Raw genomic sequence first — 27,869 nt, forward strand, 5'->3', positions numbered from 1 at the left:
AACTCAGATGACTGAATATATCAGGAAACAGGCCATCCCCAAGACAATGATACTTTCTGGTCAAACATGCTTGTTTACCAGATGAAGAGGAGCTGTAACCCCTTATTTGGGAGGGAGGTGTGTGTCCTATGTGCCCCCAGCACCTATACACATGGATGTTGGGGACACACCCAGAGATTGGTGTAGCAGCAACTTCATCGATCAGGGTGATCAAGCCCTGATTGATTGATTGTCAATGGCCAAAATAGATGTGAAACCCAATGGGGTATAAAGGGTGCTGCGTAACCAAGAATCTCTCTCAGGGTGACCGTCGCCAGCAACAACCAGCACGAGGAGAGCCACCACACCCGAGAAGAAAGGAAGACCAGAGCCAGAGTGCCAGACCAGACCAAAGGACCAGACTGTGCAGAGGACTACTGAGGCCAGCACACAGATAAAGGCCAATATCTGTTTGGGTGCTTGCCATTCACGCAAAGTCAAGTCAAGGTCTCGTATTGGACTTGAACTTCAGTATTTTCTGTAAGATAACTTATTGTTCGTTGGGTGGGTGATTATTGATTGTGTGTTTTAAATAAATATTGGTTGTACTAACAAGAAGTCTACTTGCAATAGGTTGTCCATCATATAAGGGTCAAAACAAACTGTGCAGTAGGCACAACAGTGGGTTTCCTCCCACAATCCAGTGATGTGTAGGTTAGATTGATTGGTCGTACTAAATTGCCCCTTAGTGTCAGGTGGACTAGCAGGGTTAATACATGGGTTTAACGGGTTAGGGCCTGGGTGGGATTGTTGTCAGTGTAGGCTTGATGGGTTGAATGGCCTCTTTCTACACTATAGGGATTCTATGATTTCTGTGATGACACTTCAATGGAGAGGCTGCATGACATCACATCCTGCAAGCATTATCACAGAGAAATGCACTCCAGAATTTATAGAGTGATGCAATGAAGATGGATAAAGAAGATGACATTTCAGCTTTCAGTCACTCTTCGCATGAAGACGGACTGCTCGATGTCAGTTCTAAATTTACCTTTCACTAGTTATACAAATCTACATTCATGATTTATCTTGAAATAGCTCTCTGGGAAAACAAAATCTTTCTTGTTCTGATTAACTTGCCCCAACAGCAATTCTTTTTATTAAATAACCAGTGTTTCAGCTGCATACACTTTTTACTATTCATGTCCTGTGAATACACCCAATAGTGATGAATGATAGCGACTGACAACTGAAAAAACGTTACCCTTCCAAACAAAATTTGTGAAAAAGAAATTCAACATATGGCTCAAGTGTGATACTGAGTTTTTTTTTAGTTATTGGAATGATATGGATCTATATGCACATAAAGGTATCCATTCTTTTTCACCTGGTTACCAGAACACTTCCATTATCTTGGAGGCACAGTGGTTAGCACTGCTGCCTCACAGCGGCATGGACCTGGGTTAGGTTCTCGGCTTAGGTCACTATCTATCTGGAGTCTGCACATTCTCCCCATGTCTGCGTGGGTTTCCTCTGGGTGCTTCAGTTTCCTCCCACAGTGCAAAGATGTGTTGGTTAGGTGGATTGCCCAAGCTAAATTGCCCCTTAATGTCCGGGGGACTAGCCAGGCTAAATGCATGGGGATATGGGGATAAGGCCTGCATGGGATTGTGGTCAGTGCAAACTCGATTGGCTGAATGGCCTCCTTCTGCACAGTAAGATTCTATGATGATCACAGGAAATCAGCCAAAGCATCAGAAAACATTGAATCTGATCTGTCTGGGCTCCATGCAGCAGTGCCTCTGTAATATTTTTTCAACTATTCCTAATATCTCAACAAATACTGAATACAACGGGATAAAATAGTTTGGGGTGGCACAGGGCAGCATCCTTAAATGGTATTTTATCAATTGTGGATAGGAACTTCATCACATGGGGAGATGGCCAGGTATACCTGGTGACCTTCTCAGGGGCTTCAGCAGGTGGAGAAGAAAAATTTGGCCTGCAGAGGACCCCCACTCTGGTGCCAAGGATATTATCTAATAAAAAAGACACTTGAACAAATTTGAATTGATTACACCATAGCTGAACATCCCTCTTCCCACTATAAATGGGTCATCATCTATGGAGCCTTCTGTGTACATTAGCTTACACATTTTTCAATCATGTCTAAGAACATAAGAACATGTCTTTTTTTATAAAATCACTTCCAACAATTTTAATGCCACCATAATTTTATTCACAACTTACCATGTGCATGAACATTTGCATGCCTATTTCTTCCCATCACTTTGAGGCTTGTGTCCACTTATATCCCCTAAACCTGATTCAGTGCTTCTCCTATATTCTGCCTCAGTGGCAGAAATGTTATTGCATCAGTGCATAAGCCCCTTGTGACCAAGATAGTCCTTGCCCTTTTGCAGCTGAATTAACCTGCTGCAGGTCGCACACATTGTAAGAGCACATGGGCAACAGGGCCCTGCATCCTTGCAGCCATATGTTTAGATACATGAAAGACTGACAAGGAAGTTTGCATAAGCTGCCATCCTAAGATAGGGAGAGAGCAGCATTTTAAATGCCCATCTTTACTTTGCCACTACTGGACACTTTGTCTACATAGTAGAAAGATAGATTGTTTTATAACGGGAAGTGCCTTTATTACTGTGAGATAAAATGGCTTTCCCTTCAGCAAAGGCAGAGTGCAAAACTGGTGGCAAAAGGGGAAATAAACCAAAGGAAATCCTGAAAATTACAGAATAAAAAGGTGTGAGCAACAGTAGCTAGACAAGTATGTGCCTTAAAACATATTTCTGCTATCAAGATTTCAACCAACGACAATAGGAACAATTTAAAATTGGATTTATTTAGGTTAGAAAATCAGGCAAGTAGAAAAATGAGTGGTGAGAGTCATTGACTCTCAAATCAGGCCGCTCAATTACATCTCAAAATCGGACACAGTACTATGGCAAACCTATGTACAAGTGTCAGCAGAACATTCAATAAGGGAGACATCACAGACAAACCCAATTTCTTTATACATCTGACATCTATTCCTACCTTGGCTAGGACTATCCAAGTCAACATAGATCAGAAAACAAATATGGCGCCTTGCTCTTAAGATTCAGTACTGCACTCCATGGTGCACTTATCCTCCAAACCTCAAGAGATCTTCAAGGAGATCACAAAATGACATTTCCATTGATACTAAATCCACTGGAAATAGACTGAAAAGGGAAGTACTGAAAATGACATTCACATCCATTTCCAGATTATTCAAAATTCCTCAATTCCTCCTAATTACTTATGTACCTTCCACAAAATAACACTGGCACCCTGGGAAGAAAATGTAATTTAAAGAAAACTTTCTTTCTTTAGATTATAAAAATATTCCAGTGAATGCTAAAAGCTTTGTGCATTCCTAAATCTTGAATTCACTGATAAACAGTTGTCCATTAAATTGTAAATCATTACAGGATTTGCATGATGTTTCAAGATGCTTTCTCATTTTTAAATGTTGTCATTATCAACAATTATATGGTTGTAGAATGCACAGTTAGTGATGCTCTGTGAACAAATTTCTCCCCAGTGGCCTTTCTTGGATAACTTACCAAAACTTAGAACATGTCCTTTCTTACCATGTTACAAAATCTAATTTCATAATTCATTTATTTTAAGATATAACTTTTACTTTTAGGAATTGAAGAGTTAAACATAAGATAAATAGAAACATCTGATTGGGAAGCTGATAAACAACCCAACTGTGAATGCTAATCAATTAATCTTGAAAATGACTACAAATAAAAGGGAACCTATGTTTATCTTTCATGGTTAGAGATAAAGGTGTGAAGGCATTGAACAATGGAATAATTTTTTAGCTGGTTCTACTCAGAAGTCCACTCTTCAATTAAAAACTTAAATTGTTTATATAGTTTCTGAATGAAAATAAGTCAAAAGCTTATTATAAGCAAGAGAGTCCCTAAAGAAGGCCAAAGGCTATTGTCACACCTTATTAAAGATATAAATAATTAATATGGATCACAGAATCAAAGAGCTGGGTTAGAGGTAAAATAATTTGTTTGTAGTTCTGTTTGCACCACCCAATACCATGCCACATTGTCATGGAGATGGGTCGTGGGGTTAGAAGATTCCTTTAATTTAGATGGGTTTTCTCTCAGCAGTATTCCAACTTGCACTCCTGGTCCAGGTGTAGGTTGTCACTCACTGAGTTGGGTTAGCCACAGGAGATAAATGTTATTCATACCAGCACCATAAGCAGAGAAAACACTAACTTTATTCTTCACTGTGTGGAATATGGGTGAGGCTTAAATTCAGTTTGGAATATATGAAATCAATAATCTGAAGATATACCAAGTTTTAATCTGGAGGAAGAAATTGACAGGAATTCTCATAGGGCTTTGTGACAGAAAATAGACAATAGAGTTACTTTGTGATTTCCACAGAAGCAGTCAGGTAGCTGTTTGGCAGCCAAGACAAGTAGCTGAGGATTCTTTAAGGAACAGTTGGAAATTTGTTAAGTCAAAAACTAAAGGCAGAATCTCCATAAATCTTATACTTTGGATAAAGCTGTAAGACTGAAGGAATTAAGGTGAATTCCAAATTGATGTGGCTTACCTTTGGTTTGGTCTCCGAAAAAGTGAATGAACTTTCAAGATTTTGTAAAGTGGGATCCTTCCATTAGGAGGATGGAACTAAATTAATACCATAAATCTTTCTAAACTTTAGCATTAAATTAGCAATGCTTGCTTTGTTTAAGTTCTTCTTGCAAGCAATAAAGCCTGCTTGTGTTCAAACATGTGGAATTTTGCTGTGTATTTCTGTCAGTTAATTCAGGATGTTTAGATTTCATTTTAAATGTTAGTTGTCCTTAACAGGGCCCAAACAATCATTTAATTTTTGGTAGTATAGAACTTGAATATTGCTAAAAAAGCACAGTTTTCTCAAAGCTTGTCACCCTGCACTCATCAAGACATTCGCAAAAATACAATTTATGGGAAATCAAGAAATATCAAGAGGTGGGGTGAGTCACTATGGGGGTGGGGAGATGTTGTGGAATACTAATGGTTGGTGGGTGGGGAGGTTGGGTGCTAGTAGTCAGTAATGTGTGGAGAGCCAGTCTGGTGCTTACAATAGTTACCCAGAAATTGGAAGTGTTTTGAATTAATCTAACTTTTTCTGCGTCGCTTTTGCTGTAACCCTGGAGAATCTATCCAAATTTTGATATTTTCAGATAGTTCCCAGAACAGGGTTATTGTCCAGAGGAAGTTAGCACTTCTGGCCAATTGTTGTGCAAATCCTTAAACGCAAAATTCACAGAGGAATTACCCAGCGCATCTTTGGAGTAAGCTGCAGAGCTCAGAAGTTATGGCTTGTTGTATTGTGACTTTTATATTCTCTATTGCTTGCTATAACACCCAGCAATCCATTAGCTTTTTCTAAATAATCTTATCCATTTGAAGCACTGCTTTAAATGTCTCATGAATGTGAACCCCCAATCCTTTTGCTTTTGCACATCTGCCAGCTTTTCTGTATCTCAAGCTGAACACCAGACCAGAAGTAAAAATAGTATTACAATCTGAACAACATCATCAGGTCTATCAAACAACAATCTTCTTTTCTGAATTATACGCTAGCTGATTCTAATTATTTTCTCTTCATCTAGCTATTTAGTAATTTTATATTTAATTAAAGATTTCAAATGTTATCCATCACAGGTATTAACCTAGTGACCCTCAATTACCTGAGTGAAAATGAGCATCACACTGGTCACTCTCCAGTCCACTGCACATATCCACTCAAATAAGTACCTAAAATATTGGCACAAAACTTCCTAGAATTGTGCAAACAAATACATACTCCATTAATTAAATGATCTTCTACATTGATCTTCCTGTTATGAACTTATGCCAAAATTTCCTGGAAAGGTAACTTGAACATTCTGCTACAAAGTGGTGAATCCTGAGAACCAAGACAGGCAATGGCTCCTCCTACTCTCATCAATAATCAATGAAGCAGATCAGTATTGGCATAATTTGGGTGACGGCAATCTAAGTATCAAATTCTTTCACTATCTTGAACTTGATCACTTACAGAATATTGCTTGAGTTACAAAAACAATCAGTTGCTGTACTCTGCTTTCAGCAACATTTTAAATTACATTTTTTAAGCCATATATTTAGAAAATATTCAGGAAGTTTCAAATTAAACAAGTTTAGGACAAAAATTGGAGCTTCTTGTTTCCCAGAGACCAAACTGCGGAAATAAGATCTAATTTTGTGCAGTCATGTTGCGCACCTCAAGGGCTTCTGAAAAAATGAAGCCATATTGGTTTGGGCAGTCTGTGGACATTGCTGACATATTTGCTGAAACTCATCTTGAATAGGAACAAAACCATTTTTATTCATTCATGAGGCGCATAATGCCTGTTGAGGGACCCCTTTCCAAAATTCATGCGAAATTGAGTGATGCATGCGTTAGTAATCGAAAGTGGTTGCCTGGATACTTCTGATTTTATCTCTCTCGACTTCCTTTCTCTACTCATGAATAGTCACCAGTCCTTCTTCTGTGATTGATAGTTCCCCATCTTGCAGTGGACTGACTACTTGGTGAAAGCCTTGTTCCAAAAGCTTTGCTCCAACTACTGTGTCGTATTATTTCAAATACCTTGAACTCAACTAGCCACGGTTAGTCACTTCTTGCAGAAGTGTTTGTCTAGGTTGACATCTGCTTCTTAAAATTCCATTATCCTGAAAGTTCAGCACAACTGTATTCCCACTCTGTGCTACTGTTCGTACTAGAAGTCTTCATTAGCTTATAATTAAATACATCAGGCAGGATTCTCCTCCCCCTCTGCGGTGTTTTGTGGAGGTGCGCTGCTCGCTGGCAGCAGGATCTTATGGTTCTCCTGTTGTCAACAGAGTTTCCCATTGAATGCACTCTCACAACTGGGAAATGAGCGGTTGTGGTGCGCCATTGGCAGGGCCATAAGATGATGCCAGCACAAACATCAGCGAGATTTTGTTTCTTCTTTAATTGTACCTAAATTTCTATGAACTATTCTGCTCCTTAGCTTTCTGTCTCTGATTCCTACGCTAGCCAAATTTCCTTTATGGAAGTATTTATTTTCACTCTATCACAATCTAATTCTTTAGCATAACAACTTCTCTATTACATTTGAATTACACTTGTATAAAAGACAAATTCCATTTTAATGTTAGCTATTTCAGCACTGTATCAAACGCTCATAAATGTTCCACTCTTGTCAAGGAGATTATGTGTTTTCTTTTATTTTGTCCTTACCAGGTCATTATCGACATTATCAGGTCTCTAGCTCTTACCAGATTGCACTGGTATGTAGTTGATATTTAACCCTGGTCAGTGGTAATGTTTATATACATGCCAAAGCCAAATAATATTACTTGCACACCAATTCCCAAAAAACGAGCTTGATGCAACCTAAGCAGTCTTTAATCATTTCTCAACTCACAATGCATCAATTCTTGATTGCAGACACATTTTTGGTTATTTGCAATGCCCTCCTTTCATCCTTGTTTATTCTCTGTTTTCAACAATTAAAACACTGTGGTTCCAGCTGCTTTTACATCTATATTGCAGTACTAGTAACTAGACTGCGATATAAGTGTGAAAGAAGCTGGAGGTACTGAAATCAGTAAGGATAGGCAACATTACCTTCTCCACAATCATCCTCAACACCAGTGCCCCACAAGGCTGTATCCTCGTCCCCTTACTATACTCCTTAAACACCTATGACTGTATTGCCATATTCCTCTTCAACTAGATTTACTGATGACACACAGTAGTGGGTTGGATCTCAAACAATGAAGAGATGGAGAACAGGAAGGAGATCAAGAATCTGGTGAACTGGTGCGATGACAAGAATCTCTCTTTCAATGTCAACAAAACAAAGGAGATAGTCATCGACTTCAGGAAGCATAGTGGATGACGAGGCCCAGTCTACATCAATGGGGATGACATAGAAATGGTCGATAGCTTCAAGTTTTTAGGTGTCCAGATCATCAACAGCCTGTCCTGCAGCTGTCCCCCCACCTTGCCAACGCTATAGTTAAGAAAAACCCACCAATGCTTCTACTTTCTCAAGGGACTAAGGAAATTTGGTATGTCCAATATGACTCTCAGCAACTTTTATAGATGCACCATAGAAAGCATTCTTTCTGGCTGTATCACAGCTTGATGTGGTTCTTGCTTTGTCCAGAACTGCAAGAGACTGCATAGAGTCATGAATGAAGCTCAGTCCATTACTGAAACCAGCCTCCTACCCATTGGCACTATCTATACTTCCCACTGCCTCGGAAAAGTAGCCAGCATAATTAAGGATCCCCAGACAGCCCAGACATACTTTCTTCCACCTTCTATCGGGAAAATGAATGAGAATTCTGAAATCATGTACCAACCGACTCAAGAACAGCTTTTTCCCTGCTGCCATCAGACTTTTGAGTGGACCTACCTAGCATTTAGTTGATCTTTCTCTACATTTTAGCTATGACTCTAACACTCCATTCTGCACTGTCTTATTTCCTTCTCTAAGAATGGTATGCTTTGCCTGTATAGCATGCAAGAAACAATACTTTGCACTGTATACTAATACACGTGACAATAATAAATCAAATCAAATCAAATAGACTGAGTCTTATGTAGAACCATTCTGTTTTCCAACCTCCATTCCAGAACCTCTAGTCCAACTGCTGATTCACTGCTTTTCTTAGCAGCCCACAGCAAACTTCTAATGCTGCTCAATACAGTTTAGACTGAGAAATGCTACTCTAAAGAGATACAATAATGATATATGGTTGTTTACCTTAATATTAAAGACTTCTGATATAGGTGCTTGCTTGTATAACTCCAACTGATCCTTTGTAGAAGATGCCCACAGTGTTAACAGATTTAGCTGCTGTTGAAAGCGTGTAATGTCCTTCAACAACTCTTCTATTTCGTTTTGTTTGTCAGGCAGATTCTTTGACACCTACAAAAAGAGCACAAGAAAATTGCAACTAATTCAGATCAACATTTTTAACTCTTACTATAATTTAATGGAACATTTACTTTGCAGTTGAGTCTCAGAACTCAAAGGACTTTTTGTTGAAAATTTATGTTGCATTGAAATAATCAGTTCTTCCCCATTTCATTTATATGCATGTTCCAGCTTGCATTAATGGGATATTACTTTCAGCCTGTCTGAGTACAACGTATTAATGATAAATCCAGCCATCCTAATCTCTGATGATGAGCCATTTACAGGAGACAATAAATCTAAAACCACAGGAGGAGACCTCAGAAATAACTGTTTCCATGACAACAGCTGCTGAGGTGCAGCAAGATTTGACAGACTGGTGACGTTTAACTGGCTGAATGCTTATGAGAACCAATGTTTATGAACTGCTTTATTTACCACACTCAGAACACAGCACTCCCACGCAAATGTACAATTCTTGCTGGCTATAGTGGGCTCTTCTCTGTTTGCAATCCTGTGACACTAGGTTCTATTCTGGATAGCCATGGCTCAGTCAGCAGCACTGTTTCCTGAATCAGAAGGTCATTTGTTCAAATCCCACGCCGGAGATTTGAGCACAGAATTTTTAATGGAATGCTGTGTTGTCAGATGAAACGTTAAACCAACGACCCACTTGGCCCCTCAGGTAAATGTCCTCCTCATCCTGTTTGCAGCCTTACGCCGACTGTCCACACCATCTGCTTTCAATGCTTTAGTATGATGTTAAAAGAATATATATGATAACCAGTGATGCAGACCGTGACGTATCTGTGACATCAGCTGTCATGTTCTAGAAACTCAGTAGAGCAGATAGGCAGCACTCAGCGCACTTGCTCAGTGACCCAACACAGCATAAATAAACCAGTAAAGAGCAACTACCCGAGTCTGGCTGCAGTCCCTCTTCATAAGATACATGACCTAGAACATCAATGAAACATAGCAACAGCAATGGTGATAGCAAATTAAGCAAGAGATGATGCCATTGACAGAATGTCCACAGTCCATGAGGGCAAATAACCTCACGCTTTAAGATGCTCTTTAAAGCCTTTCTCTTTGGCCAACCTTTTGGATACCTGCTGTAATATCTCCTTCTGTGAGTTGATGTCAAATTTTGTTTGATGCGGAGGTGCCGGTGTTAGACTGGGGTGGGCACAGTAAGAAGTCTCATAACACCAAATTAAAGTCCAACAGGTTTATTTGGAATCATAAGCTTGCTCCCTTGTTAGGTGATTGGACACCTGATGAAGGAGCACTGCTCCGAAAACTCATGATTCCAAATAAACCTGTTGGACTTTAACCTGGTGTTGTGAGACTACTTACCAAATTTTGTTTGGTATCACTCTTTTCTTGAGATATTTTAATACAGTAAAGATGCTAAATAAATACAAACTGCTGCTGGTGATGTAAAAGATCCCATTACATTGCTTCAAAGTTTTTCCCTTTGTGCAGCTCAATTTTAATTCTTTGGCCGATGTAATTAAAGCAGATTAGCTGGTCACGATCTCATTGCCGGTTGGAGAACATTTAGGTGCAAAAATTGGTTGATAGATTCCTTCCAACAGAACAACACTGCAAAGTGCTTTGTGACCCCCTGAGGTCTTGAGAGATACTTTATACATACAACTATGTCTCTCTCATCTTGATGGGTTCATCTTTTTTCTCTCTGACAAGATGATTTATGCAAGAGTTCACAAAAATACACATCCAGCCAAAGTTGCAGTAAGTAGAAGTAAAATTTCTCTTGTGTGTTGGCAATGGCAGAACCAGCCATAACTGAGAAACATTTAAGTATTATGAGGAAGACCTTTTCATTAAATAGTTGAATACTACCTCATTTAGGTTCAAATTAGAAATCAGGATAGTTCAGGAAGTACATTCACAAATAAAGTGCTGGGCAAAATTAGTTGCTCCACTCCAGTAACCCAGTCATTGTGGATAAGGTTCAAACTCTAACATTCAGCCAATATTCTTACTTGTTTTCATTGAATTCCATTAACATCTATGATTATTTAACAAAAATAAGGTTCAAATAGTTTGTTTTAATTACTATTTAAAACGATAACCATTTTGATATGCAATGGGTTTAATGTATAAAGCAAAACTGGTCATCATAATTGTATATTTTAGAAGAGAAAATTTCGGATTGAAAAGGAATTGAATTAACATTATGATAAAAAAATAAATTGTAGATGCTGGAATCCAAAATATAAACAGAAAATGCTGGAGAATTTCAGCAGGTCTGACAACTTCTGTTGGAGAAAGACCAAAGCTAACATTTCAAGTCTGGATGCCTCTTCAAAAGAGTGGGATCTGAACCCTTAACTTTTAGCTCAGAGGCAATGACCCTACCCACTGTGCCACATGACCACTACAAAGAAAATTCCCAAATTATAATGGTAAAATCTATGGAGGACTGTTCCATCCATATTTAGAATTGTTGGCAAAGTGACAAGTACCAAGTTGACTTTAAAGATGTTTCCTGTGCACTTCAATCCCTGTGCCTTACTCTTCTAATCTATTGAGTTCTAGGCGTCCCTTCGTAACAGTGGACATATGCTAGCTTACCCTACAAGGTGAAGCTACCTGTCCCATTTCCCATCATTCTCCCTTACTTAAGTTCCTTGCTTAAAAGGCTGCATTCCTCAATGACTTTAACTTCCATAATTGTTCTGCCATCTAATTTTTCAGACTGAGGGGAAGAGGCCACAGCCTTTAATGGCTCCTCCCTTCCTTCTGTTACTGGAGGTCGCTGGAGTGAAATTCACTGCCGTATTTAAGTGAATTAATGCATCAAATTTAAACTCATCCAAAACTCTGTTGTCTATATCCTATCCTCACCAAGTTTTAACATCATTATCCTTGCTAATCTGCATTGGCTGGTCTGATCGGCGTTGGTTGGTTCCTGTTTGCACAGCACTTTAGACTTCAACATCTCCAATTTGTGTTCAAATAGCACTGTGGTCTTCCTCCTCTATATCACTGAAACCTACCCTTATCCAAATGTGTTATCAGTTCCTCAGATTCCAAATTCTTGTTCATTTCTTCATTCCACCATTAGTTTCTGTGACATATCTGCCTATTAGGTTCAACTTTCATCTTTTCTCTAGAAATCCCTCCATCTCCTGTTCCTCCTACAATCCATCTCTGACCAGGATTTAGAATGCTCTCCTAACCTTTCCTTCTTTGTTATAATGTCCCAATTCTTAATTTTAAGTGTGGTTGTGTGCTAAAGGCAACATTTACATACAAGTAGAGGAAGATTAAACAAAAACAGGTGGGATGCTCCAGAAAAGATTCTAAGTGCCAAATTTGGGTAAAAGCTGGAGTAAATCCAACTGGTCTTTACAGCAGAACTTTCAAAATGAATCTCCCACACTCTATGCATCACAGAATGCTCTAGCATGAATCACGCTAAAAATCTGGGATGGGGCATATTCCTGCTGGAGAGGACGGCAACATAGCACTGAGCAGGCCACTGCACATGCACAATCTATCAGTGCTGAGATCAGTAGCGCCACACTGCCAGCCTCCAGATCACTGGCCAGCTCAACAGGCCATGTGGCCCCACCCACCCACATCACCTCCCCCCTCTCAACCTGCAGTCCTGATCACCCCCATAAGGCTGACCCACCCTGCCCACACCAATGGCCAACTGCAAATGCTGGCCTCATCCTCTATTACGGATCCAGAGTGGTTGTGGGGCACCCCCCCCCCCGCCCCGATCTCCCCCCCAATAGGCCCCTGCCCCGCACTGCCTGACACCCAGCGGGCAGTGCCACAGTGCCTCCTGGGCATTGCTACTTTGCCCCTTGACAGTGCCAGGCATCCCCCTTACCCCGACCTACTGGGGGGCCTAAATGGCTCTCCTTCACTCCAGTGGGGCCAGGCCACCAGCTCGCTGCTAGTGGGGGGTTGTTGTAAACCCTGCTGCAGCAAAACACTCTTGGAGGCGGGGGGAAGGGAGTGGGAAGGGGGGAAGGGGGCTCTGTGTCTGTGTGGAGAGGTGAGCAGGCCTGGAAAATTCAGATTGCATCCGCTAATGAGGTGTAAACAACCATCTACATAACTTAGTCAGCTCTGCGCTTCTTTCTGGCGCAGAGCTGACGGTGCCGGAGATCTGGCAGCCGAGACGTGCAGAGATCCTGGCACCCAACCGGAAGCTACACCGTCTCCACTGACACCTCCTGGCCTGCTATGCAGTGGGGCTGGGAGAATCGCCTAAAACATTGTTTTTTATGGCTTTCAAGGCATAGCTTTTAAGAATGTACATCGTTCTCAACATATTGCTAATGAATTGCAACTTGACAGGGGAAAGATGTTAAACTGAAATATTGTATATTCCTAAATAAAATGAATTATTTACACGTGTATTCATGCCTTTCAGATGGCTCTTGATAGTGTGTTTTTTGAAAGAAGTCCTCATTGGGGACTCATTCTGAACAAATATTTTGCATAGAACTCTATCCCTTGTCTTATTCCATTAACATAATTGGAGGAGTGTTCAGTAAAGGAACAAAATGCAAAGGAATGTCTGTTCTGTCCAAATACTACAGTAATATAAGAGCAAAAAACTATGGATGTTGGAATCTGAAATAGAAACAGAAAGTCCTAGAAAATGTCAGCAGGTCTGGCAGCATCTGTGAAGAAAGAAGATAGAGTTAACATTTCAAGTCTGTATGATTATTCTTCAGAGTATTACAGTACTGGCTTATAATCACCCACAATGTTGATCTATTATCTATCATAGACACATTTCCAGATAATAGTTGGCTGCCAATTTGGCTTCATTGGTACTGTTTTTGCTTCTGTGTCAAATAGATTAAAATCATTTCTGGGCCTCCAACCTGAAAATCAGACCAACACTACAGTAATGAAGAAGCGCCAGATTGCCTGAAAAGTTGTTCATTGGATAAAACATCATTTACATCAATCAATGGTTCTGTCTACCTTTATGGTGATTCAAAATGTATTGATGTGCCACTTAACAAGCAGTGAGAAGTTCTCTCTCATCATTCCTCTCTCAATAACCACAACCAAAAGTAGATTAATTGTTCCATAGTGTTCGTGAAACCTTAAATAAAAACAAAATATACTGGAAATACTCAGAAATATCATCCGTGGAGAGAAGTATTGTCATGAGCAACCATAGTCCCCTAGATTACTACAATGATTGACTGTATGTTAAGTTCTGAAACGTTTTTCAGAAATGTGATAGAGATGCTGTAGAAATTCCAGTAATTTTGTAAACAGCTGTTTTAAAGAGGCTATATAGTCACTGGGCTGCAACTAAATCTTCCAAATGTTAGAGCTGTTATTGGTTTTGCTTTAATTTTTCAGGCTAAATCAAACATCAGCCTAACTCACCAGAATAGGCAAAAATAGTGCTGCTGATTATATGCGTATGAGTCTAGGTGATGGAAGAAAAGGAAGAATGAAGATTGGCATTTCACAAGTGTCACACTCGGACCATAATGCAACATTTCTACTTGCTCTGAACAAGTATGCTTGAAGGAAGTTGCATGGAAATCAAAGCAATTGTGAGGAGACGTAATTGGAGAAAGTGGCAGGAAGAAGCCAGTCAAATCAAAGAAAATTTCAAACAGAGCTTAACATCGCAAGCTGAGGCCATACAGAAAACATTTCAATCAGTAGTTATCATACACTCAGGAATCTAAAAATCTCTTTAAATTTTGCAGCAGCTTAATTCATGCTGAGTTCCACTTGAAAATAGATTGCATTTGACACAAGTAGTGCATGTTATCAGATTTTAAGTACTTTGACCAGTGAAAGAAAAAAATGGTTTTACTAAAACTTGCTCAGGAAAGGAAGGTTGATAAAATATGTTGCAAAACCACCAGAAACAGTCCAAATGCAACAAACAGATAGATATTTTATTTTCAGAGTGAACTATAAAGAGAAAGGTGATTTAGAACCCAGATTTGATTCAGGAAGTTGACAAGTTGGTTAAAGGTAGTGATTTAGTGGAGAAAAGTGAGGAATAATTCAAAATTGCTTTGTTCAGGCAAGGATTGCACATTATGAGCCAGATAAGCTAGTTAAATTAGAAGCTTTAACTGTAAAATGTTAATTTCAACACTACTCCAATAACAGCTATTGAACATTTTCTTCAGTCGCTGTGTCTCAAAGATGACACTTAGAGACAGATGAATGTGAGGAACCCAAAGAGAGGAGCTGCAGCTCTGTCAGTACCTCTGATCTTCTGTAATCTTGTACACAGTTAGTTTTGTAAATGAAAGTATTTTTTAAAAAAGTACATTTGCCTCCAGCCAGGTCTCTTACTAGATTAGGACACCCATTGTCTTCTGAGACAACCCAACACCAATAGTTGAACCATACACAAATCAGAATTCGGACCAGACACAAATTGGGAGGTGGGGAGAACTTTTCTCCAGCAAATGGAATTCTATAAGGGACAAAATTAAAACTAACCAGTTTGAGAGTTTCCTCATCTTAAATTATGTTGTTCGAATTACAGATCGATTTTTATATTTTGCTTAATTTTACTAACAGACCTATAGTTAAAGGCCACAGGAGCAACAAATATTACATCAATTTCGCCAGCATAAATGGACTAATTATTTTGGTAGCTCTAGTGGATGATATTAGCTTTATTTTACACTCCATGACGGTCACATGTGGAGTTACACATACATCAGGTGTTATTGAGCTTTTACTGGGGGATTTTCAACCTCAAGGTGGGTATTGTGACAATAATTGTGTCTACCTGTGGTCCTCAGGTAAAAAGTGGATTGTCATTGTTTGAAGGGTTGGGAGGCAGGCGGTGGTGCTACTGTGAGTGCAGTCAGGCAGCCAACACAAGAAAAAGTTCAGAAGCACCCTCCGGGGCTGCCTAATGTGAATGTAAGCTGTTTAAAAGGCCTGCCTTGGTACTTTGGGACTGTGTCCCAGTTTTAATGAAGATAGAAAAGTCTTCCAACTCTCGTCCTTCATACCCTCCCATTCACTCCCCATGCTACATCCTTGCTATCTAATGCCCCATTCAGTCCTCTTTGCTCTTCATGCCCCCAGGCCAGGATATGAAAAACCCTATTTGCCCTTCATTCCAAGCCATGGCACTTGGTTGCCCATTCACTGTATAGATGCAACAAACATTATATTGATAATATGACGTTAAAAGTCACTGCTAATGTAAGTCTGCTATTTAAAAAGAGAGATAGAGAGAAAATAGGGAACTATAGGCCAGTGAGCCAACATTGCTTTTGGGGAAGTTGCTAGAGTCTATTATCAAGGATTTCATAACTTGGCATTTGGAAGGCAGTGGTACAATCAGACAAAAGGGAAATCATGCTTGACGAATCTACTGGAATTTTTAGAGGATGTAACTACTAGAGTTGACCAAGGAGAACCAGTAGATGTGGTTTATTTAGACTTTACGTAGAACATTTACCAGGCTGATTCCTGGGATGGCAGGTCTGTCATTTGAGGAGAGACTACGTCAGTTAGGATTATATTCACTGAAGTTTAAAAGAATGAGAGGGCATCTCATAGATACTTATAAAATTCTAACAGGGTTAGACAGGGTAGATTCAGAAAGAACGCTCCCAATGGTAGGGGAGTCCAGAACTGGGGGTTGATGGTTTGAGGATAAGGGGTAAACTTCTTAAAACTGAGGTGAGAAATTTCTTCACCCAGAGGGTAGTGAATGTCTGAAATTCACTACCACAGAATGTAATTGAGACCAAAATATTGTCTGATTTCAAGAAGAAATGTGATACAGCTCTTGGGGCTAAAGGCATCAAGGGATATGGAGGGATTGGGGGATCAGGATATTGAATTCAATGATCTGCCATGATCAAAATGAATGGCAGAACAGGCTTGAAGAACTGAATGGCCTCTAGTTTCTATGAGATTAAGCAAAATATTTCAGAAACATTCACATGTACGAAAAGTGGATTCATTACAGTAGAATATCAAAGCAGAACTGATAACCTTGCAACCAAAAGGGTGGGTCTATTAATTCGGCAGTTGCTAAGTTTGTGCGACCATCCAAGAGAAAGAAGTAGATTGGTTTGGTGATGCTGCATGTAAGACATGGTTATGTGAATTCTGGAAACATTTCCAACCACCAACACATACATCCTGATATAAACAGGGATGTGGAAATGTTGCAGGAGACGGGTGGTTGAAGGAATTGTCCAAGATTGGGTAACTGATCAATGAAGCTTCGAAGGCTGGGGATGTGAGCCCATGATGATCCAAGGCTAGGGTTTTATTTAAGATATCCAATCTGTCATCCGTCCAGAAAGACTTCTTGGACAGTGGCTGAGATTGGGTATTTTGCGACAGGAGGCTGATGCTGACTCATCAGCTGGGAGGGAGCGGGTGATAGTTGCTAGCAGGAACTTTCCTCACCAGATTTGACCCGAGTTCTTGTTCAAGTCTGTGATTCTTTTTTCAACCAAAATCCTGCTTTCCTTTACAATTGGGCCCCAACGATTTTGCAGTCTGCATTTCGTCAATTTTGTTCTTATATCAACCTGAATCTGAACTGATTGCAATGCCAAAGAAGCAAAAAAAGAACATAAGTAAAAACACAGAAAATAATTTTAAAAATGAAAAAAAACACTAAGAAAACAAATCATTAAAGCTTTATTGCCTTTAAAATCAAGCAAGCAATTAACCTTTAGGTTTATGTCACATAAATAAGCTGTATTCACAGTGCAATCCTACCATAAATGATGTAAAAACTACAGGCTCTGATTTACATGTATTCTGCATTGATTAAATTATTAAAATGATGCATAACCTATGTGGGCATTATGTTTGACCTGGAAATGTGGGAGGTTTGTTGTAGGCACTGGGTGAAACCCAATTTCCAACTCCTGCATCTTATACCTAATATGTGCCAGTGGGATTGTGGCTTCCAGCTGGGAAATATGACCCCGCAAACCAATTGACCTAATTACATAAGGATGCAATTGCAGGTTATAAAGACAAGATACCTGCAGAATTGCATCATCCCATGTAATAAAACGTAATTTGATTCCCTTGCTGAAAAACCATGGGGCTAATCATGACTAAGTCATATATGCCTAGCCGAAAGACATCGGAATTAATCCAGTCTGAGCATGGCAATAATCAGGATGTGGATTAACAATGACTCAAAATAATTATTGCCATTAGCTAAAAAAATCCTAAAGTTATTTAAAACACTTGCTTTGCTACATGTATTTTTGGGCAAACTGCTTACAGTGAGCAATTAATCTGAAATCATGATTTCACAGATCCTCCCTCAGCATTACATTGATCTGCTATTAAAAGCACAAAGCAAGGTATTTATGCCACCCACAATTCAGCTATTCAAACTAATCCACATCAAAAATTTTTTTTTGACTTAAGTCAATTTCCCTGTGAAATGTAATATCTGAGGGAAAAAAGGGTTCAACCAAGAATTGATTCATGTTGTCATTTTACAACCTTTATCTGATGAATAAGGAAAAGGCAATACATCCTTTTTGTCAAGAAGAAACAAATCTAACTAATATGGGAAGATTTTTCAGCAAAGCTTTCAACTAAATAATATTCATTATCACAAAAAATTCACTTTTCAGATCAGTGGGCACATAGTTACAGCTAGATGATCAAAGCTAACACTCTAATGCACATAAATAACTGTTGAAAAATACTGTCACCTCAAGGTGGCTCTAAAATATTGTGTGTTTTGTTGCTTTTGGGAAACAAAGATTCCTGGTTACTTAAAACTAGAATCATAAAGCTACATTGTGCACTTTTTTCAGCAATTGTCTGATTTTAACTTGGGGCACAGGCCCAGCCCTCAGACTTGAACTGGCTTATCAACAAGATGCTCACACCATTTACCTTCCAGACGTGACTTGAATGAGTAAGGTAATCAGTGAGCTGATTTCAATGCCAGACATTATAGGTTGGGGTTCACAGTAAGGGCAGAAGCCTGGGGGATAAGGGAAACCTGATAAATCCTTGTGGGCACCACTGAACAATCCTGCTTCTTCTGGCCCAGAAGGAAACATCAATGGAAATTTATCAGTTCAGTCCTGTAGCACTGAATTTCACTGGTTAGTCCTGTCGAGGCCAATGTATTCGAGGCTAAAACAAACTCTGACTCTTTAATCTCGATAACATCCTCATATGCTGACTAAAATGTACTTGTTAAAATGACATGTGACTCTCCATGCTGACTGTATTTTAACGTTCCATTGTATAGAGCATGAGGGGTTATCATGTATCTCAAGTGATTTCCCAAACTAAGATTGTCCCACAATACTGCTTTAGTTGTTTCTTTTTGGAAGTATATTTTAGTGTTATGTCACATAAGTAAGCTGTATTCACAGTGCAATCTTACCATAAATGATGTAAAAACTACAGGCTCTGATTTACATGTATTTTGCATTGATTAAATTATTAAAATGATGCATAACCTATGTGGGCATTATGTTTGACCTGGAAATGTGGGAGGTTTGTTGTAGGCACTGGGTGAAACCCAATTTCCAACTCCTGCATCTTATACCTAATATGTGCCAGTGGGATTCCACCCATTCACTGTTATTCAATAGGAAATCTCTGTCACTGAGCATCTTTCTTCATTAGTGCCAGATTAACTAGCTAACCCAATTCTCTGTCAGCCAAATCACAAGAATAATAATCTCAATTAATACTATAACAATACCATGAATTGTGGCATTCTAAAAGTTTGAATTTATGTCTAAGAACATATAATTTTCAGGGTGTGATAAATCTAAAAAAATGGATTGGTTGAGCAATTGGGGGTTTCTTTGAGATAGTCCATATAAATGTGAACATGAAACAAGAAACTGCAAATGAGAGAGATTCATAACCCCAACTCATCCAACTTTTCTGCACTCACTTCTTATTGAAGAGTAAATGATCTGCAACAGAAAAATATTCTTACCACTGGACTACCACAATTTGTACTTTGATGTTTTCCTGTCTCTTACTCTCACTGTTTGCAAAAATTGATGATTTAGATCAAAGAAATTTGTTTGCGAATCAAAGCATTGAACATTTCAGAAGAATTTTAGTGTGGCAAATGGCACAATTTTAAGCCTACTTATCAAACAGAAACTGAGCTGGTCGATAGTTAAAAATCAACAGCAAACTCATTGCTGATAGCTCCCACCAATTTCAGCATCTTCCACTGTAGAGTCATAGAACGATGAAGGCTATTTGGCCCATTGTGTCTTTGCTGGCTTTCTGGAGGAATAATTCAGCTCAAGGCACTCCCTGCCTTTCCCACACATCTCTGTACATTCTTCAATTTCAAGTACTAATCCAATTCCTTCTTGAATGAACCTGCCTCCACAATACTCAGGCACTGCATTCCATACCTTAACAACTTGCTGCATGAAAATATTTTTTCTCATGTCGCCATTTCTTTTTTGCCAATTATCTCAAATCTGTGCCCACAAGTTCTCACTCCTTTCACCATTGAAAACAGTTTCACCTTATCTACCGAGACAAGACCTCCCATCATTTAGAATACCCCTATCAAATCTCCTTGTAACCTTTTTTTGTCCAAGGAAAACGGTCACAACTTCTCCAATCTACTTGCATAACTGAAGTTCCTCATATTTAGAACCATTTTCATGAATCTTTTCTGTCTTCTAGTCCCTTCACATCCTTCCTAAGGTCTGGTGCCCAGTGCCAAAAGCTGGATGCAATACTGCGGCTGAGACCAAACCACTGTTTCATACAAGTTTATCATAGCTTTCTCACTTTTGTGCTTTATGCTCCTATTGATAAAAGCCTAGAATACCACATGCTTTATTAACTATTCCCTCAACCTGTTCTGCCACTTTCAGTGATTGAAGAACACCCAGGTTCCTCTGTACCCCTTAAGAGTCAATAATTGTTGTGACCCAATGGCTCACAAAGGAGGTAATCTATTTAGTTACTTCATCAGGTTGACTCAGTTGATGGCATTTCAACCTTGGTTCAGAAACATTGTGGGTTAAAGTCACCCAACAAAACCTGAGTATATTAATTAAGCAATCACTCCATTATAATACTGACAGAATGCTGCCTTGTTAGAAGTGCTGCCCTATAAATACTAAGATTCCAGGCCTAGGTGAATGGTAAAGATCCCACTGAAAAACTTCTACAGATCTCTTGGATATTCTTCTTTCAAGTAATACCAGATTAACCTGTTATCATTCTTCCCGACTATTTTTTGGAGGCACCTGCTGTTTCTGCTTACATTATAAGAAACTTCATTTTATAGTATCATTGCAATTTCAGAGGCAAAGGATAATTGTGTTTGTAGAGAAACTTCACTTATGAAGAAAAACGTCACTGTTTCAACTATGTAAAGTTAAGTTCAAAATCAACAATCCAGTCAGTTTAACTGTGGTGTGGGAAGCTTATAGAAACAATAATTTAGGACAAAATGAATAGTTATTTGGGCAAATGCAGGTCAATTAAGGAAAGCCAACATAAATTTGTTAAGTGCAAATCATATTTAACTAACTTACATGAGTTTATTGTTGAGCTAACAAATATAGTTGATGAGGGCAATGTGGTGTACATGAATTTCCAGAATATATTTGATTAAGTGCTGCATTACAGATTTGTGAGCAAAGTTATTGCATTTGGAATAAAAGTAGCAATACGGATAAAAAGAATTGGCTGAGGGATACAGGATAGTGGTTATGGGTGTTTTTAGTCAGTGGCAAAGTTTACAATAAAGATTCCCAGGGGTTAGTGTCTTCCCAAGATACATAAATGACCTAGACCTTGGTGTAGAGGGTAAAATTTCAAAACTTGCAGATGAATTAAAAAACTGTGACCTGTGAGGAGATGAATGTGGAACTTCGAAAGAACATAAACAGATGGTGGACAATGAGCAGTTGAAATCCAATACAGAGAAGTTTGAAGTGATTCATTTTGCATTTTGGTTGTTAGAATGTAGACAAACAATGTAAAATAGTGAGTACAATTCTAAAGCAGATGTGAGAGAGCTCAAAGAACTGGCTTTATATGTGCATAAATCATTGAAGACGGCAGGAGAAATTGAGAGCATGGTTAATAAAGCATAACACTTTACAAATAAGGGTTTTGAGCATAAAAGCAAGGGAATAATCTTAAACGGGTATAAAACACTGATTCAGCCTCAGCTGGAGTACTGTGTCCAGTTCTGAATGCCACACTTTAGGAGGAAGGATGTGAAAGCATTAGAGTGCAGAAAAGATTCACAAGAACGGTTCCAGGGATAAGGGATTTCAGTTACTTTAATATATAAACTGGAAAAGTCGGACTTGTTTTCCTTGGAAAACAGAAGATTGGTGGAGATTTGAGAGAGCTGTTGAAAATCATGAAGGATCTGTACAGAGTAGATAGTGAAAATCTGTTCCCACTGATGGAAGGATTGAGAACAAGTGGGCACAGATGAAAGGTAGTTGACAAATAAAGCAAGAACATGAAGAAAAACTCTTTCACATAGTAATTGGTGAGAATCTGGTGAACACGAGGGGACATAGCTTTAAATTGAAGGGTGATAATTATAGGATGGATGTCAGAGGTAGGTTCTTTACTCAAAGGGTAGTAAGGGCGTGGAATGCCCTGCCTGCAGCAGTTGTGGATTCGCCAACTTTAAGGGCATTCAAATGGTCAGTGGACAGGCATATGGATAACATTGGAATAGTTTAGGTTAGAGGGCCATTAGATTCGTTCCACTGGTCGGTGCAACACCGAGGGCCGAAGGGCCTGTACTGCGCTGTAATGTTCTATGTTCTATAGAATGCATTGCCTGTCAGTGTGCTCGGGGCAGGTTCAATCGAGGTATTCAAGAAGAAATTGGATTATTAGCTGAAAAGAGAGGTCTATGGGGAATAGACAGGAGAAGTGGTTCTAGGTAAATTGCTCCTTCAGCGAGCTAGCACAGGCACAAGGTGCTGAATAGCCTCTTTCTCTGCTGCAACCATTCTGCAATTTTGTGATTCTGATCTTTGCTGGTAACCCCCTACCTAACAGGAAAATGGGTGAACCTAGACCACATGGACTACAGCAAATCAAGGATGATACTCATTTTCTCAAGGGAAATTAGGTATAGTAATAAATGCTGCCCTTGCCAGCAACGCCCACATTTCATAAATTAATTGAAAAACATCTCATAATAACTTTTGACCATAGACTCAAAGTCATCGTTAAGAATTCATTCTCAAGCAAACATCATAAATGGTTCCAAAAACAGTGGGCACCACCAACAGAGTTGGCTTTGGCCTCTATTTCCAATGTCAGCCAAATTTCTAAAAAGACAACATCAGCTGCCAACAACTGCTATTGCAGGCAGAGGTTTGTCCTGTAAAAAAATGATACAACTAACACTACTCATGCTGTTATTGTGGAGAGGGAAAGGGTAGCAAGCAGGTTTTACTTATGCCACTGAAAGACAGCCAGCAACTTTTAAAGCAGAGGTGCATTTTAGTTGCAGACAACAGGGAAGGTTTATGAGAAAGATTACAAAACGACTAGAGAGGGCACATTTGTTGTCTGTGGCAATGTTGGGCAAGAGGAGGGAGTCATAGAACCCCTGCAGAGCTGCATGTACTCCACACACAGTGGTAAGAGGTCACTGAAGAGGTCAATGCTGGGAACTTAGCTACACAGGACATGGCTTCAAGTTGCCTGCTCACCCTCGCCCTTCTTGAGGAAAAAAACATGCTGGCCACCCTGGGCAAATGACAGGTCATAGCTGTGGCAAGTGACAACATTGAGGACACACTGCACAGGGTCTCTTCATAACCTGATCACTTTTTCCCTTCTTATCTATATTGCACTTGTACTGCTACTTGTACTGCAAGAGAAATCACAGCTACTTTCAGCAGACACTTATCTTTCTCTGCTCTACCATCACACTAAAAGCTAACCTTTACTCTTCCATTTCAAGTGCTCAAAATAATGGTGTCTCTCAGCTACCACTGAAGGAAAAGTAGCACAGCCTCATTTAAGATGGAGGATCACATTACCTGACCATGGAAAGCATTAATTCACATTCACGTTTTAGAGAGTGATGGAATGAGGGGTCTTCACGTAGTGAATCACTGACTATGAGCTAGGGCAGGGGATAGGACACTACATTTACCAGTTCACTTGAAGAAGAGATTATACAATGCCTCTGCTGGAGCGGACTCAGGTGGGCTTCGGTAATGCATCTTCAATAGTCGCAGTTAGAGTAAATTCAAGTCAGCTTTTAACTAAAAGGAGTAAAAATTGGACTTTCTTCCACGAAAGCTGAAAATTATAATCTCTTTCCTGGATAGAAATTTTTGTTTTCACCCTCTGACTCCATGCCCTGAATATTTTCCCCATTGGGCGTACACACTCAGCAGGCCCAGAAGGCGATGTGAAACACATTCCGGTTGGCCTCAGAGGGCAATTTCACACCAATTAAAGTCCATCCAGTTTGAAATGTGCTCAGTGAAAGACCGAGTGCCGCTGCTAAGGGTGGGCACCAGGAAAAGGGAGGGTGTAGGCTGGCATTTCTAATGTGCTCCCTCACGGAGACAACCACTGCAGCGTTGTCTCAGGGAGCTGCTGACCCACGTAAAATATGTATCAATGTTAAAACTATGCCATTAGTGTCTGGGCAGCATAATTATACGCAGGAATCAATCCCCAGACACATTTCTTAATTTTATTTCAGCATCTGTGAGAGCTCTTAGGTACACCATCAGCTGGAGCCCTCACTATAGCTTGCAATAAAGATCGATTTTAAAACTCTGAAATTCTTTGTCTGGTCGATTCAAAGGGACAAAGTCCAAAAGCAGCTGGAGAGCTAATTTTTGTCCCACAGCAATAGTCATGCCATGCCACCACCACCGCTCCCCCCCCCCACACACACACACGTTAGGTGGTCTATAAGTATTCCTATCTGGCTTAATTTAATGTTCAATTCATTTGCCTTGAACAGCTAGCTCATGATTTCATCAAATTAAAACTGTGCCATGCTAAACAAGAATTATAAAATAAAAGAAAATCCAGAAAATATTGGAAGGTTCTTGATAGGATTGACCTACAACAGAACTACTGGAATCAAAATTAAAACGTCTTTATGAAGAGGAATCATTTTCAAAAATCCTATAATACAAAATGGATGCCGGAATTAACATGATATTGACAAATGCATGAAATTTAACACCAAATTACATTTGGAGAGGTGAGATGTCAAAAATCCCTACGTGTACAATAAATGACTGTTGAGATGTCAGATTTATTAAGAACTAATATTGGCTGACAGGGTATTTGCTAGCACTGAAACAGCTTACTTTTTTTTTAATGCAAAATATTTTGACATTAGGAAATCCCTCCTCAAGTGATTAACATCTGAATTGCTCATGTAAGACACTTTTTTGATTATTAGCTGTTGAAAAAAATACCATTAGAGTCTAAAAGATCATACAAACCTGGGAAATGAGAATAAGTAATTCAGTATATCTTGCTCACAATGCCACATATGTCCAAAAAGTCTATAAATTGTTCCCTAGTCACTGCTTTGTCCAAAGAAAATTGCTTTTGAACAATTACCTTTGAAAGTAGGTCTCCAGTGGACTCTAACCAGGAGAAAATGTATAACAATATAAAAACAAATTACCATGGATGCTGGAATCTGAAACGAACAGAAAATGCTGAAAAATCTCAGCAGTTTTGACAACGTCTGTGAAGAGAATATAGAGCGAACATTTCAAGTCTGGATGACCCTTTGTCAGAGCTGAAGACAAAAGTTAAAAGGATGAGATTTATACTGTTACGGATGGGGAAGGTGGCGGTGTAGGGAATTGAGATAAGTGTCTTAACTAAAAGACCAACAAAATGTAAATTGTGGTGATCATGGCTAAGAAGGGTGCTGAAAGCTGCCATTAAGAGATCAGAATGTGTAAATGGAAGAACAAAGGTACGTGGAGTGCCAAAGGACAACCTGAGCCAGGTAATAGATGGCCCTAGTGGAGTGGGTGGAGGGGAAACCATGGTGAGGGAAAAATGATGGAAAGCAGGATTTTAAAAAGTGGAAAAATTAAACCATTGAAGAAATAAAAATTAAAAAAAAAGTAAAATGAAACAAAAAAAATGGAAATGGGGTGAAGGTGGAGGACAGAGTTCATATTCTGAAGTTGTTGAACTCAATAACCAAAATTTTACCGTCCCGCCCACTATGGGAGTCAGAGCAGGTGGGTGGGCAGACGATGAAAAGACCTGTTGACCTCAGGCAGGATTCTACAGTTTCGGGACAAGGAAGGCCGTAAAAATCCAATGTTCAGTCTGGGAGGCTGGAAAGTGCCGAACTGGAAGATGACATGCCGTTCTTCCAGTTTGCATGGACTTACTGGAATATTGCAATAGGCCAAGGACAGACATGTATGTGGACATGGGAGCAGGATGGTGTGTTGAAATGGCAAGCAACAAGGAATTCAGCGTTCTGCCTTGTGGATGGGTGGAAGATGTTCTCCAAAGCAGTCACCCAATCCATGTTTGGTCTCTGCAATGTAGAGTAGACTGCATTGGGAGCAGCGAATGCAATAAACCAGGTTAAAGGAGGTGCACGTGAAGCACTGCTTCACATGAAGTGAGTTTTAGGCCCTTGGATGATGAGCAGGGAGGAGGTAAAGGGGCAGGTGTTGCACCTTCTGCAATTGCATAGGTAAGTGCCATGGACAGGGGCAGTATTGGCTGTGATGGAGGAGTGGACCAGGGTGTCCTGGAGGGAACAGTCTCTGTGGAATGCTGACAAGGGGAGTGAGAAGATGTTTTGGTGGTGGCATCATGCTGGAGTTGGCAGAAGTGGCAGAGGATGCAGTGGCTGGTGGGGTGAACCCTAACCTGGTTCTGGGAGGGAGGGAAGTCGGTGAGAGCAGCAGTGTGGGAGATGTCTCAGACACAATTGAGAGCCCTGTCAATCACAGTGGGTGGGAAACCATGATTAAGGAAGAAGGAAGACATATCAGCAGTGCCATTTTGGAATGTGGTATCACAGGGACCGATGCAATGGAGGCGAAGGAACTGAGAGAATGGGATGGAATCTTCCGGGGTGTGGGGGTGTGAAGAGCTGTGGGAATCAGTGGGCTTAGAATGGATGGTAGCAGACAGTCAATCGCCAGAAGTGGAGACAAAGAGGTCAAGGAAGCGAAGGGAAGTGTGAGGGATGGACCATGTGAAGGTGACAAAGGGATGAAAATTGGAAGCAAAACTAACAAATTTTTCCAGGTCCAGACAAGAGCATGAAGTGGCACCAAAACAGTCATTGATGTACTGATAAAAGAGTTGTGGGACGGGGCTGGAATAGGACTAGAATGAGGAATCCCACATATCCCATAACTGGGACCAATGCAGGTACATAAAGCTACACTTTTTATTTGTTCCTTGGATCTGAGCATCTATGGCAAGGACAGCATTTGTTGCACATTCTCAAATGAAGATGGTGAGCCATCTTCTTGATTGGCTGCAATCACTCTGGTGTAGGTACATGAATAGTGCCATTAGGGAAGGTGTTCCAGGATTTTAATGCAACAAAATCAAAGGAACAGTGAAATGATTCCAAGTCAGGATTATCTGTGGCTTGCAGAACAATTTATAGGTGGGGACAAACTTTTGGGAGTCAGGAAGTGAGTTAGTAGCCACAGAAATGCCCACATGTAGATGGTGGGGGATTCAGTGACAGAGATGATTAAGATCTCTCACACTGGAGATGGTCATTGCCTGGTACATGTGTGATGCACATATTATTAGCCTCTTGTCAGCTTCAGGTTGTCCAGGTCTTGCTGCCTATGGACAGAGGCTGCTTCACCATCTGAGGAATTGCGAATGGAACAGAATT

The 27,869-nt window shown here is 39.8% G+C and overlaps 1 protein-coding gene across 9 annotated transcripts in view; it reads right to left on the minus strand.

The window, feature by feature from the left end:
- The window catches only part of dmd (dystrophin), a 1,714,977-nt gene that overhangs the window by 441,931 nt on the left and 1,245,177 nt on the right, over positions 1–27,869 (minus strand). For all 9 annotated transcript variants that reach the window (XM_080203928.1, XM_080203931.1, XM_080203930.1 and 6 more), the window contains one exon: positions 8,834–8,998. In XM_080203928.1, the coding sequence (XP_080060054.1) occupies positions 8,834–8,998 (165 nt within the window). The remainder of the gene's footprint in view (positions 1–8,833; positions 8,999–27,869) is intronic.

This window comes from Carcharhinus amblyrhynchos, chromosome 15 (genome assembly GCF_965287045.1).
Source record: "Carcharhinus amblyrhynchos chromosome 15, sCarAmb.v2.hapA, whole genome shotgun sequence".
Taxonomy (NCBI): domain Eukaryota; kingdom Metazoa; phylum Chordata; class Chondrichthyes; order Carcharhiniformes; family Carcharhinidae; genus Carcharhinus; species Carcharhinus amblyrhynchos.